Consider the following 15679-nt stretch of genomic DNA (forward strand, 5'->3'; position numbering starts at 1 on the left):
GGAAGAGGAAGTGCGAGGGGAGGAGGGGAGGAGGGGAGGAGGAGAGGAGGAGGGGGAGAGGGGAGGAGGGGAGGAGGGGAGGAGGGGAGGAGGGGAGAGAAGAGAGCATTCGGAACGACAGCGCTCCACAACGCCCTGCAACTTTAGCCCAGGAGCTCCAGGAAGTCTGGGACTAGAGCACACGGGCCAAATGTCTTTCAGTGTTTAAACTGAGAAACAGGAACTATAGTGACAAGCCAAGGGACCTATCCTGCCTGATAGCACTAGCTATGCTTTTAGTAAGCTTACTAACCGTCATGTCTGTGCCTGTGTTAACAGATCACACGGGTCACACAGGCCGTGGCGCGGGCCGCCTGCAGAGACAGTTTCCGCGTGTGGTCTAATCTTGACACGAGCCCGCGAGTGATTGTGTGCAGCCAGGCAGGAAGTCAGTGCAAGTTGTGACCGGCGCCGAGACAAACCAGATCGCTTCCGGTGTGAACGGCCAGGCTTCCTGCTCCAGCTGAATATACAGTATATAATATACAGTATATAATATACAGTATATAATATACAGTATATACAGTATATAATATACAGTATACGTGTGGCTTCCTGCTCCAGCTGAATATACAGTATATAATATACAGTATATAATATACAGTATATAATATACAGTATACGTGTGGCTTCCTGCTCCAGCTGAATATACAGTATATAATATACAGTATACGTGTGGCTTCCTGCTCCAGCTGAATATACAGTATATAATATACAGTATACGTGTGGCTTCCTGCTCCAGCTGAATATACAGTATATAATATACAGTATACGTGTGGCTTCCTGCTCCAGCTGAATATACAGTATATAATATACAGTATACGTGTGGCACTGCTTTCGGTGCCAGTGTGTTTGCGCCGTTACGCTTCTCTAGCGGGGTCTCAAATTAAAAACTCCCCCCCCTCCGTGTGTTGCTGCTGCCTGGATAGATAATGAGCCTAATGGTCGCAGAAACGTTATTCCCATGTGGCGACACACGGCAGGTGTGAGCTACCAATGAGAAAAAAATGTAGACCAAAAGGAAATCCATTGTTTTAGTGTGTAAACAGATTTTTAATTAAAACGCTAAATCCACTCACAATACAATGAAATAGCAGTGGAAACTGGTAGGGCGATACATTTCTACGAAAAAATGATATTCATTCATTAGGCCGTTCAAATTATTCTTGACGGGTCATTTCTATGATTCGCTAACGGTGACTAACCCACTGGCAGGTGGCCAAAATGTTTCTGACACTGCCTGCACATTTACAAAAGCAGCAGCGGTTCTGGCCCAGCCCGAAGCAAGCAGAGGGGCTTGTGTAGCCTGGGTAAACCCAGCCCCCAGTGACCTGCTCTCAGGCTTACCCTGCTTACAGTCACAAGGTAGTGACTGAGAGCAGGTCTGAGAGCAGGTCACGTGGAGGCTGGGTTTACCCAGGCTAGGGCTTGTGTGTGTGTCTAAGCTATGAGACTAGGCTCAAGGTGCAGGTTTGGCCCACAGTGTGTGTGTGTCTCTAAGCTATGGGACTAGGCTCAAGGTGCAGGTTTGGCCCACAGTGTGTGTGTGTCTCTAAGCTATGAGACTAGGCTCAAGGTGCAGGTTTGGCCCACAGTGTGTGTGTGTCTCTAAGCTATGAGACTAGGCTCAAGGTGCAGGTTTGGCCCACAGTGTGTGTGTGTCTCTAAGCTATGAGACTAGGCTCAAGGTGCAGGTTTGGCCCACAGTAGGAAAGAGGCTAATACTAATAATAAGGACAAGGGGATGATGGGAGTTTGAGTCAGAAGGGGGAGAGAGTCTCACCATCCAGAGCCTCTCTGAGCTCGTCTTTGGTCCAGGCTACCTCGGTCATTAGCAGGCGGAGGTAGTACATGGCGTGCTGGTGAGGCTGCTCGGCTCTGAAGTTATTCAAAGACCTCATGTACTGGAGAGAGAGAGAGAGAGAGAGAGAGAGAGGGAGGGGGAGAGAGAGAGAGAGAGGGAGGGAGAGAGCGAGAGAAAGAGAGGGAGAGAGAGGGGAGGGATTGAGGGAGAGAGAGAGAGAGAGGGGGGGAGAGAGAGAGAGCGAGAGAAAGAGAGGGAGAGAGAGAGGGGAGGGATTGAGGGAGAGAGAGAGAGAGAGGGGGGGAGAGAGAGAGAGCGAGAGAAAGAGAGGGGAGGGATTGAGAGAGAGAGAGAGAGGTCAAAGTCAGTTCAACACCAACACTACGAGCCGGGACTAAAAAAGACCCGGTATGTCAGAACTGCGATCCCTAGGGGAAACATAACCCAAAGAGCTGCTGTTGTTTTACTCTCCTGAGTTTAAAAGGCAGTAAAAAGAATGTTCTGAATGTCTACGGGTTTATGAGCACAGTTGTACGGTGAATCACTGAATGTGATTTCATCAATTTGTCATTAGGATTTTTCATTGACTCTGAGAGTGTCAGAAGTGGGCATTACCGCTTCCTTGATAATGTCAAAGCGCTTCTCGTCGATCTCGAAGGTGGCCATCTTCTCGATGATCTTCTTCAGCAGGATGTTTTGCTTGTCGTTGTAGCCCTTCACCGACAGCTGTGACACGCGGGGGCAGGAGACAGAACAACAACGTGTTGGTGCACGGTGCAGACATTGAGACTGAGCGCTAAGTGATGTTTTATATGGTTTTCCCCATCTTGGTTTCCTGAGTGGATTTGAAGATTTTTAATCAGAGTTCAATATAACTTTTGCTTATAGTGGCAGAGCAGGATGACTGTCAACAAGACCCTAGCACTCTATAGCTAATGATTATTCTTCACATCACCTGTGTGAGAGAGGGTCTACATCAGTGATACTCAACTTTTTTTTTTTTTTTTTTACAGTGCACCTGAACGCAACATGCAAGATACCCGCTGAATAAGTGTCCAAATGTTCATGTCATTCTGGCCAATACTCACACTTCTGTTATAGCATTTCAGCCTGAAATATGGAATATCTTTCAATAATCTATGATTTAGCTGCTAAATTGTCAAATACCGCCGTCTGCTCGCTACCCAGACACTTATGTATGTACTTAACCTAACTAACTTAACCTAACTAACTATCCGGTGTGCACAACATTGTCAGCCTAAACTCCGTCTGACGGTCTGACACCTACAGTCCGCTACAGAAAAATGTATATTGATTGTTTATTAACTGGCCCCTGGCCTTCTATCATTTCACGAAAGTGGCCCCCGGGCAAAGCAAGTTGAGTATCCCTGGTCTACATTAACTGCCTAAAATGTTTACTCATCAATGTATCAGATTCAGAACTGAACTCACCCCCTAAATATTTGTCTCTATCTCCTGTGCAAATCTCATACTTTAAGACTAGTAAATGATCAGAAATATTTTACATTCAGTAACGGGATATTAAAACATGGTAATCTAGCCAAATGCCCTTCTAGAATGACAGATTTATGATTCTTATTTAAGCACATTTGCATGAAGGGAGATGGAAACAGTCTTGCCCTCTCTGTGACCCATCCTCTGAGAACGAGTGGTTCCACTCAGTCACAGAGTGTCTATACAACAGTCTACCACACCATCCTCAAAACACCAGTCTGTGTGACATAATAACAGACCTCAAATAAGAAACGCCAATTGAGCGTCTCCCGCGGTGCAAACATCTCATTGTAGGTCCTCAGGAAGACAGAGCTTCGACCTAAAGCACTCTGTGTTTTTGATGTAAATAACGCGTGTTAAAAATGGAAAGGAACAGTCGAGGCTATTTAAAGGCTCCTCTTTGCAATGTCATCCAAAGCGTACGACCCTTCATGAATCAGCAAATAAAAAACTCAAGCGACATGGGCGTGGCTACGCTCTCAGACTCGGCACATCCCTCCCCCCTCTCTCTCTCGCTGTCGCCTACTAGTGGTGACAGCCGTTAATAGTAATCTCTCCTAATGCCGTTAACCTTGACAGACACCATCCACACCAATACCGACCAAGTAAATGACAGACTAACAAACAACCAAAGAGTACAACTATCTCTAAGGGCAGACAGAGCATCACTCCGACATTTTAAATAGTGAGAGACAGCTACATCATAATTATCCATTCCAGGACAATGCATACGGGTTACTGGGTCATGTGAGAGGGGATGCAGCAGTTAGCGTTGGAAGTTAGTTAGCGAAAGAGAATAGACCAAAACCACCAACACCACTGCAAACCACAGTCTGAGAAGAAGAGTGACAGGGAGATCAGTCAATCATTCATTTTAATATATGCAAGGAGCATTTTCTTACCATTTCATATTCCCACCTTTGCCTCTCAGAGATTTACAAACCAAGAGACAGCTGTATTTAGAAGGGGGGAAATGCAGAAAACAAGCAGCCCGACCATGCATTCTTGCACTCTACAGTTGCACTTCCAACTTGCTTTGATCAAGTCTTAACATCAGAGACTATAAACATGTCAAGAGGACCTGCATCATTTGACTTTATTCATTGGGTCTTGGAGCAGACGACACAATTTCATCACTTTCTGCCGAACACTGAAACAATGGGAACTTAAAAATGGCACCCAAAAAAGAATGAAAATTATTTTGGATGTGAAATCGTGCCATCTAGTATTTCTCCTATATGATCTGTTACTATTCAAATGCATTAGCCTGGATGAATTTGGGGAATGAATTGTATGTGAAATCAGATAAAATGATAAATGATCAAATGTTTCTTATATGTGAAATCAGCCATCCATTTGCCCCTTGGTTTGAAGAAAAAGAAAAGTTATATTCAATAATATATATTAATATTAAGTTATATATTGATGTGCAATGAATTTAACCTCTCAAAATATGACGTTACATTATATTACAGTGAAGTTACTACGGGCAGGACATGGGCAGGACATGCGAGGACGTAGCCAGGAAAGCTTCTGCCTACCCATCCTCCTGGATGGACATTGACAAGCATGGCACACACAGCACTCCACACAGTCACAGGCATGGCACACACAGCACTCCACACAGTCACAACTTCACAAGCATGGCACACAGCACTTCACACAGTCACAAGCATGGCACACACAGCACTTCACAGTCACAAGCATGGCACACAGCACTTCACACAGTCACAAGCATGGCACACACAGCACTCCACACAGTCACAGGCATGGCACACACAGCACTCCACACAGTCACAAGCATGGCACACAGCACTTCACACAGTCACAAGCATGGCACACACAGCACTTCACAGTCACAAGCATGGCACACAGCACTTCACACAGTCACAAGTATGGCACACACAGCACTTCACACAGTCACAAGCATGGCACACACAGCACTTCACACAGTCACAGGCATGGCACACAGCACTTCACACAGTCACAAGCATGGCACACAGCACTTCACACAGTCACAAGCATGGCACACACAGCACTCCACACAGTCACAAGCATGGCACACAGCACTTCACACAGTCACAAGCATGGCACACAGCACTCCACACAGTCACAAGCATGGCACACACAGCACTCCACACAGTCACAAGCATGGCACACAGCACTTCACACAGTCACAAGCATGGCACACAGCACTCCACACAGTCACAAGCATGGCACACAGCACTTCACACAGTCACAAGCATGGCACACAGCACTCCACACACCGAGCGTAGGGGAGAAAACCAAGCCAGGCCCGCACACTTTCAAAGCCTCAGGGTGGGGCCTCCTCTCTGGTGCCCCGCCCCCACCATGGGGAACGCACGTACGTACGGGCGGCGTACTTACGAGGATGGCATTCATCCCTGAGGCTACGCCATAGACCAGCCCGGCCAGGCGGGCTGCATAACTATACTCTTTTAGATCGTCCTTCAGTAACCTGAGTAACAGGTAGGTCATGTTGCAGTGCAGGGGGTCTGCATATAGGTAGCGACTAATGAGGGGACATGGGGAAAAAAAACAGAACAGAAACAAAACAAGACATGTTTGTTGGGGATGAGGGGGGAATTAAAAAATATATACAATACAGAGCAAGGATGAGAAGAACGATAACAAGAGTATGTATATGCAGCCGTGTGACCGGCTTTATGTTCGGCAAAGAGTGACAGAAAACGATTGACTGATGCTAACGCTAGTTAAAGGCCACTCTATTCTGATGCATTTTATTTCAACCTTTTAAAATCAAAAGAACCCAATCTTTGTTGAGCGCCCGCTTCACCAGACGACTGGAGGTCGTCGTCTGCATTTACGCCCAGGAAGTGTTAAGGACTGGACTCACTGGAGCGACACCACACTGGTCTGATCTGCTTCACTGCAGCAGAAAATGAACAACTCCCCGAGTGGTCGTAAGGGTTTCCCAGGAGGCGGTCGAGCAGGGGAGGGAAGAGGGGATGGAGGAAGAGGAGGAAGAGGAAGATGGAGACAGAACAGAGGCTAGATTGAGACCAGCCGGGTCTGGGTGAAGAAGTATTTGCAAATAATTGGGTACGTTGTTTGTTTTCATCTGCATCCAGGCACCAGATGGGCAGGGATTAACGCATGAGACAAATCCCAGTGTCAGGTATGTTTTGCTAAATCACAAAAGAATGCTAAATCCAGATAATTCGCTATTATTTACTTTTCTGTAATTGCCAAAACTTTTTGTTCACTGATTCTTAGTGTGGTATAAACCCCTTCCCATCTGGACAATATTTGCAAATAGTATCTGACGCAGGCCTAGCTGAGACGCAGTGGCCCAGGCTGAGGATGATCGAGGATACAGGTGACTTTAAGGTTTGGGATGTGGCGTTGAGGGTGATCAGAGAATCTGAATACTTACATACATCCCATAGATGGTATTTTGGAGGTCATAGTTCAAGCCAGCTAGCTCGGCTGCATATGCATACTCGTTGAGGGAGTCCTTGAGGAGCTCCAGGTATAAATACGCCATGTTACAATGCAAGGGGTCCACATACGCAAACGGGCTGTAGGGAAAATGGTGAATCACAAAGAGCATAATGGGGATCAGACCACAGGCAAAAAAAATCACTCCATAAGTCCTCTCCCAACATTACAACAGCAGCAGCAGATTCACCAAAGCAGATCCATTTCCTTTACAATTAGCGCAACACAACAGTTAGCTATACAAAGCTCAGTGTCTACATGCAAAACACAAAACAATACGTATAGCTTACTGTCAATAGTATGTCTCTATGGTCTCTATGCATGGTCATTTTGTATCACGTACGTCCTGTGCATGCTGTTAATGGCTCTTTGGAATAACACAGATGCAAACTCATGGACGGTGAAAAAGGTGACAGACACAAAACCACTAAAGATCATTCATTTAAGCGTCCTATTTTGTGGTGAAAAAGGTGACTGTCACTGAAAGGTGACTAGTTTCTATTCTTTTAGCAAATATTTTTTTTAAATATTTTTAAAATCACAGACTATATTCGTTTTTACCTATTTTACTAAATACAGAAGGCTATAGTGTTGTGCAATCTGGGTAATGTGCAATTCTGTTTTTAGCAAATTATCTTTTATAATCTCTTTTATGCATTGGATTGTACTTTTTGGGCAGTGTGCAATTTTGCTAACTGCAATAGTCCTGTTGTATGTGCTGTATGTATTGTCTGTATGTACGTGTTGTCTGCCAAACAGCAGCCATAAGCTGTAGGTCCAAGATAAATTTCCTTCGGGACAATAAAAGTCTATCCTATCCTATCCTATCCTTTGCATCCCGGAATAAGGTAAATGCATTCATTGTACTTGGCGACTGAAGTGATTTGCATAGAGGGTTAGAAGAGATGATAAACTTAATTGACACTTGGTGCTTGGCCGCTGGTAAATTTTCACACTAATCTCTGCCATCACTGGTGTTACAATACATGGCTCTACGATTTCACTGAACTCCATTCTTTGTTTTGGTGGCTTCCTCTTCTCTTGTCTCCATGCTCCATGCTTCTCTGTCACCTCCACTTCATCTCTTTCCACTTAACATCTTTGTTCAATAAAAAATGCTTGCGCCGTGCATTTTACAAATCCAGCAGCTCATTTCACTTTCACGAGCCACGGATATATTCTGAACCAGTTAGATGGCAACGTGTCTTTGGACGGCCGCATCACCTTAGTAACGTCACCGTTACCCGTCTGAGGATCCGGACGATTAACGCCGACATCGCTGGCAACACATTGCCGTTTGCATTACGACGGCAAGCGTTGGATTTAAGTTTAGCCAGCGGTCCAGGTTTGTATGCCGTCAGGTTTGCATCATTGTAACATCTGAGGGGCTTGTAGAGAAAGGAGGGAGTGCGCCAGGTGTGTTGTGTTCAAGACAGCGGAAGTCGACGGTCCCGTCAGGCCAGCGTCCCGCAGTCCACACGGTTCCACACCGGTGCAAAACGTTGGTTGAACATTATTAGACATCGCTGGAAATATGTGCAGGAATTTTCCAGACTGTAAGTGCCAGGTTTAAGTTTTAACACGTTCACTGCCAAGGACGTGTTAACACGTTTTCAGAATCCAGCTGTTGACTGCCAACGACGTGTTAACACGTTTTCAGAATCGATTTTTTTTTTTTGACGGTGGGACGTTGATCTAACCCTTTTACGTCTCCTACACCAGAATTGGAGGTATTGAATGTGTATAATCTATTTTACCGACCCACTGAGTGTCGACATGTCTCTCCACAGTAGAAAGAGGCGACCCAAAACTGGAGGGAAAAGCGCGAGGAAGCCGTTCTCATACTGTAAAATTGATGGCGAAAACGCTTTCACTTTCGCGCTGATGCACAGCGGTGGCAACGGTGGGGGGTTCCAAGAATAGATTGGATGCACACTTTGAAACACGCAGCATAAATATGACCAGAATCGCATCAAAGCTCTCAACCAAAACTCCACGAAACGAGCGAGTCCACCCAGACTTCCTCAAACAGCGGCCGCGCAAACAGGCAGCAGCCAGGCAGCAGCAACTTCGTTGTGACACGCCCGCTGGAGAGCCAGGGAGGCAGGAGGAGAACACACACGGAGGGAGGAGTTGGAAGCAGAGGCGGGTTTCCTGCTGTTATGGAGGAAATTACTGTTCAAAACTATTGTTTAGATGTCTGACTCTTACTGATGCAAAAAAATGAATGGTTAAAGTGACTGTTCTATCGAATTTCACAAAAAGCCGTTTATCTCTGAATAATTTTTCTGACGCTGAAACCATGCTGTATTCAACTGCTAATGCTTACATAACTACTAACTCTACAAACTAACTCTTTTAGACAGAGAAAGCACACATTCTATTAGTTCTTTTGAGATATTGTGTGTTCACAAAATCTTAGCAGAAAAGAATCCTCGGGTCTTGAAAGATGAGCCAGAATCCTCAAAAAAACCCTCTGGCAGAAGCTAACTACAGTAAAAAAAAAAACGTCTGGCAGTGAATGTGTTAAGTGCCAGGTTTGTGGGAGTTGATGAAATTATGCGCAATACAATAATATCCCGCGCCCAATTTTAGGCCCTGCTGGTGCTCCTCGGCTTTTGAGGCTGCTACAAAGTCAAAAGGTGAAGTGACCCTGCGGCGGCACCATGAGTCTGGGAGTAACGAGGGCTCTGGTTGGTTACGTACCTGAAGAACTCAAAGTTCAAGCATGCCTTGGGCAGGAAGAACTTGTCATCCTGTTTGAACCACACCTTACTCATCGCGGTGTCCTGGAAAGAAACCCCAAAACAAACAAAACAACACCATACACACGTTGGTCATTTTCATAGAAGAGTACGTTCTGTACAAAGGTAATACTTTGAACACAAGAGTCCCTAGAATGTTGCAGCACAAGCACACTACCAATCACAATAAGCTGATAAGTGTGTACTGGTTTGTTCACATCATTTAACTGAATTACTTTAATATAACAGAAGATCGCACTACAGCCTTTGTACTCAGCAGGGCAACGGATAAGAGAAAGGCGTAATGTGTCTTTTCTCCATAGTCACACATTCTCCAGAGAATAATATGCAAGCTGATCTCGACATGATGGCAGCAACAGCGCTAAATTCTCTCTCTGAATCCTGACACCTTATTACCATATGAAAGCCTGAGATGAAAGATTGAGAAAGTGCAGTTAAGCTTTGAGGACTTCTCTGCTGCCTGTGGGTAATGAGGAGTGACAACACTTTGATACTGGAGGAACCCGCTAGAGACACTTGCCTTGATGAGAGTGGGGACAGGTGGAGGGTCTTTCTGGAGAGGGTAAATCTCAAACTTGGTAGGTATGAACTCATTCTTCATAGGTAGCTTGAACTGGCCGTTGAGGTCTGCATCGGCCCATTTCTGAAACAGACACACAATCAGCCTCATATCTCGGTCATAGATTCAAGATTCAAGATTAAAGATTCAAGATTTTTATTGTCACTCCGTAGTACAAGTATCACGTGTGAAATTCTTGTGCTGTAGACTCCGTTACAACATAGTGCAAAATAACAGGGCATATAGGTGCAGGAAAACAAGAGAAGCAACAAGCAATAAGGCAGTAAAGCAATAAGACAAGCCATACACAAGACAGTGACATATTCACTGCACATAGGTGCAAATGGCATGGACGTACTTTAAACATAATTAAACACATAAAACTTTGAATAAGCGTTACAGTAAACATTACCCACAATCCTTGTGTTGCAATTACGAGCATGAATTAATTTGCAGACTAGGTGTGGATTGGTCACAGAGTGCCAGTATTCTCTGTGACGGACATGAGAGCAGCATCGTGATAGCAGTGACTGACCTTGATGGCCTCCTCGGTGATGGCCTCCTGCTTGTACTGCGTGCCGTACCACTCTTCGGTCTTGTCCGTTTGCCCTTCAAACGACTTTGACACCACTGCAACTCTGGAGGAAGAGGACAGAGAGGGAACCAGGTCACGTTACACGGATACAAAAGCCTCTGTCAGACCTGGTTAGGCGCTCTCTCCGTTTGTCCCTGGGCCCCCGTTTTTCCCTCGCCGGGCCCCTATGATATCAGATCTGAGTGCTTTTCTGTTGGCGTTCTATTTGTAGGACGGTTGAGGTAGTGGAGATTCATCGATGCGTTGTCAGGCCTCGGCTATATTTAGAAACAAATCCTATATCGTGGCAATGCCGGACCCCTCAATCGATACGCTATATTTAGAAAGGCGTGCTATGCTGGAACCACACGGTCATTGAATGACATAGTGGCACCGAGAGTAGTGGGCTCCTGCTCAATGACAGATATAGTGAGGTCAATGTAAAAACAGATTGCTGGTGCCTTATTACCAACAACAAGTGTCATTATTTATTATTTTGATGTCTGAGAAGGGCTTTACCCCCCGAAACGTCACACGCTTGTGGTAACTGAATAAAACCCGGAGCAGCATTACCAGTGTGCGGACTCTTAAGGCCTAAACATGGTCGTCCGTCAGAGCCTCGCCCCGCCCTCCCCGTATGACGGCGGGTGGAGCGCCGTCCTACGGGGAGGGGCCGCCGTCGGCTGACGGGGGCTGCTCGAAAATGTGACTCAGCGCCGACGATACGTGCGTGACGTCAGCTGCACGAGAGTTGTGACTGGCCGTTGCCTTGGCTCATCGTCGTAAAGTCGCCTTTCAAAGCATGACGTTAGATTATAACGAACTAGTTGTGTGGCTTAGCCTTCCCAAATGTTGAGGGTCGTTTTTTAGAATTTAATACATAGAATTGGGAACGTTACATTCAATTTAATTCAGACTGCCTGGCACACAATCTCCGCCATTTTCACACGGAGCTTCCACAGGAGGAGGGAGGGCGGGCGTAGTGGCATCCGAGGATGTAGGGCTCGCTGGCGCCGCCAGACGGCGAGACGGCTCCAATTCGAGGCGGACGGACGACCATGTTTAGGCCTTTACTACTTTTTTTTATCCTTACTTGCACTTCGGTCCTGCATCCTGGTTTTAACTTTTGTATCGTTGGAAGTGCGACGCGTGCCTTTTGCACCTTTTTGCATTATTACTTTCTGTCATTTTAATGACGCAAAGCTAACCTGCTCCAATTGCCGTTACTGCTCTCGGAATAAGATCAATATGGAGTTCAAAGCAGTGCTGGCAAAAATAAAAATAAAAATTGTTAAATAGCCATTTTGGTAAAAGAGGTGACCGGCATACAAATCATCAGGGACCTCCAATGACAGCTTTTAGTAAGTGTTCAAGTATAAACTTACAACTCGGCACTTTTCTACAAAAACTCATCAGCAGTATCATATACAATGAATTCACCTTAAAGCTGCAATAAGCAGGATTTTGATGTAAACATGTAGGCTACTCGCTTCACCGGCAAAAACCTCAAAGTGGGGCTGCCTGCAATAGAGAACGTTCCATCCCCATATGACAAACAAGTAGGGACGTCAATTTTCAGCATGTCTCTGAATCGATCATCGGTAACGTTATTCGTCAACGATCAATCAATCGATTATTAATTAAAATGACAAACCTACGAAACAATACCAAATGTGTTTTTGCTCAAACGCTTTATTCCCACAGCATTGCACATAGCCTATGAAACATAGGCCTATAAAAACATAAAATACATTATATGCGCTGCATATAGATGGCTACAACTCACTTTAAACTTATCCCAATGAACGTAGCTCAAGTGGTAGAGCATTGCAGTTGTCGTCATGTTGTATACACAGAACCACACTGTTTTTGCAGGTGACATTATTTTCTCCTTTCCGTTCACGTCACCCAGTTTATTTAGCAAAAATCTCTTTCCAGACGCCTAGATGGCGGAAAGCATCTGATTGTAAATATAACTACTTGATAATTAAATTAATTATCAATAATTATATTTAATTAATCTTTGATTAGTTGTTGACAACAAGAACAAACAAGCGTCCCTTTTACTGAAATTAATCTTGTGTTGGGTATTATCACTGTCTGGCTGTCACTCTGGAAAGCTTCTAGGTCCTAGGAAGTGACGAATCCAAAATCACTTCAACCTCTTCGCCAGCTCCAGCCACAACAAAGACAACATTTAGGTCTGAGAAATGTGTAGGTTACTTATGTCCTGTTAGATCATCTCTGGGTATTGAAGTTACCTGGCAGAGCTTTAAAACAAGATCGTAGGCTGGCAAAGACTACAGAAGGAAGATAGTAGTGGACAGGCCTATATTTTCAAATAACATTGGCAATCCATACCATGTTAATCTATACAAATGGCCGATAGGTTGAAGAATATATCACACTGGCCTATATGAAATCCTACAGGAAGTTTGCAATTTCCATCCAGAGAGCAAAACTTAATAGCGAGCCCCTGAGCGGCGCGCACACAGCCCTCTCTCCTAACATAACAAACAGCCTTTTGCAGCTGGAGAGGAAATTGAATCTCTTTGGAGGCAGAAGAGTGAAATGTGGTTTCATCCGGACATCACAGTAGAACAGCACTTTGTTACAGACATCACAGTAGAACAGCACTTTGTTACAGCTGCCAAGGGGAAAAACGCTGATTCATTATCTCTAAAGAGAGAGAGATACTGGTCAGTGATATAATGCAGGGCTCCAATCCAAAGCAAGTGTTCCTCTGTTGAGACACACGTATACCGGTACATGCGCTTAGAACACGGCTCTCTTGAATACTCGATTCTGATTGGTCAATCAACAAGATTCACCGGTCATTATTTCTCGACAACCGACCGCTGCTCTGCCACACCTGGATTAATCAGTTGATAAGAGCCTTTTGTCAGCAAACACTACTAATTAGGCCAACCAGTTGCAGCTGTGGTGTCTTGTGTGCCAATTACGAATGAAACCGCTTTGTCGTTGAAAACGCTATTAAAAAATCTATTTGAATAATTATTTTTGTCAGATTATTGAATGATTTAGTTGTAGGCCGTGTTCTAAGCGGGATAATGTATAGTGAGCCGGTGATTACTGGAAATAATGACCTTCAGGTGAATGATTAAGCCCTCCGCTGCGCGTCGGGCTCAATCATTCACCTGTCGGTCATTATTTCGGCAGTAATCACCGGCTCACAATACATTATCCCTTACATATCCTCTATGTCCAAGAGTCTGAGTGACTCCAATACCAATAATTGATTGAGATCTTTGCAAAATGCTTGTATGAAATTGAAATAGATCTGAATTTGTTGTCCCACCACACATTTCATTCAAATATTAACACATGTCACATATGCTCCTAATACACAATGTGAGTGATTTTGGTCTATTAACAGGCAATACCAGATATATTAACAGAATGAATCATCTCTAGTATGCATTATTGTTGCTACTGCTAGTGCGCTAATTTTTATTATTATTATTATTATTATTATAATTATTATTATTTATTTATTTTCAGTTGTTCACAACAATGTGTCAAAAGAACTTAGTGTCGGCGTTCGGGGCCAAATAGTTTTCAGAGTGCTGAAAACTATCCCACTGCCAAATTGCAGCTAAATTGAAAGTTGAAAAGGCAGGTCCATTTTCTTTTTTCTCTCACACTGACCTGACATGTTCCGGTCTCAGCTTATCCAGCACCATCTGTATCAGATCTGGCCTGAAGTCCTCCAAAAGGTACTCCGCTGCCAGAACCTCTTCAAGAGGGTAGTACTGAAACAGATAGGACAGAAAGCTGTTAGCATCAGATAACAGTACCCTTAAAACCAAATTATTTTTTTTACTTACCGCACATTTTCAGGAAGAAGCAATTGCGGCGACCGATCAAATGAGTTCGGGGCAGGGGTTTTCCCGGCTCATACTAGCTCATACTAGTAACAACTGTTACTTGGTGAAATCAGTTTGTGTGTTAGGCTTAAGTCATATAGTTCATGTTAGGGTTAGGGTTAGACAAGTTTGTGTTTACATTCCTCCTGCATCATGAGCTGCTGTCCTCAACTCAGTATAAAATACTTTTATCCTGTTCCAATGAAAAACTATTTTTTTTTTTTTTTTTTTTTTATAAATATTTTTTCCCCGATTTTTTTATCCTATTTTATCCCCCACTAGTGCTCATTTGATTTCTCAATCCTGGTTGCTACTCCATCCTCTGCCGATGACAAACAATGAAAAACCACTTTTGTCCTGTTTTTACCCTCCCCAAAGGTATACCACCTTTAAGGCTAAAAGGTATTGAGGGTTAGGGTTAGTATACCTTTAAGGCTCAAAGGTATTGAGTAGCAATAGCCAGCCCTAGTGGACTGTGACATCTCTTGGGAAAGGGCTGTTCGGTGTCCTGCTTTATTAAAGGACAAGTAATTCTTATTTGGTCTTCAATGGCCACTTGAGTGCGAGCACTAATCACAATGAAACTCGCATCTTATCTGTAGTCCAAGCTGAAACTTTTAAGGGGCATAGTCTCAAACTGACTATTAAGCGGGAGGAAACCTGTACACTGTCAAAGAATGAAGACGAGACTGAAATGTCTGCTGCACAGTGGAATAAAATGTGTGTGTATCTCACAGTGTGGGAGTAGTGTGGAGGGTTTTGTATCACTTGCTACATTTGAAAATGATTTAATAGCCAAATTTGACGAGACGTGCGACCTTATTAGCTGCGTGTAGCAGGAAATTGCTATTATTAGAGCAGCCGTGGCTGTGGGGGTATTGTCGCCGGTGGCAGCCTTGCTTGCTACAGCATCTACCACTGAGGTAGAGAATGTCTCGCTTCAGCAGAGCCAGTCAAAGAGCCCGACAGCAGCACCCAGGCAGGCAGGCAGCCTGATGACGACAGCGGCTAAACACAGACACAGTGAGCTGCAGTGCGTCACCCTGGAGACAG

At 44.5% G+C, this 15679-nt stretch overlaps 1 protein-coding gene across 2 annotated transcripts in view; it reads right to left on the reverse strand.

Annotated features, from left to right (window-relative positions):
- The window catches only part of ide (insulin-degrading enzyme), a 47096-nt gene that overhangs the window by 18397 nt on the left and 13020 nt on the right, over window positions 1-15679 (reverse strand). For both annotated transcript variants that reach the window (XM_083658638.1, XM_083658639.1), the window contains 7 exons: window positions 14409-14512; window positions 10701-10803; window positions 10127-10249; window positions 9548-9630; window positions 6777-6921; window positions 2459-2569; window positions 1823-1943 (listed from right to left, as the gene is read on the reverse strand). In XM_083658638.1, the coding sequence (XP_083514764.1) occupies window positions 1823-1943; window positions 2459-2569; window positions 6777-6921; window positions 9548-9630; window positions 10127-10249; window positions 10701-10803; window positions 14409-14512 (790 nt within the window). The remainder of the gene's footprint in view (window positions 1-1822; window positions 1944-2458; window positions 2570-6776; window positions 6922-9547; window positions 9631-10126; window positions 10250-10700; window positions 10804-14408; window positions 14513-15679) is intronic.

This window comes from Poromitra crassiceps (assembly GCF_964638095.1).
Source record: "Poromitra crassiceps genome assembly, chromosome: 22".
Classification (NCBI taxonomy): domain Eukaryota; kingdom Metazoa; phylum Chordata; class Actinopteri; order Beryciformes; family Melamphaidae; genus Poromitra; species Poromitra crassiceps.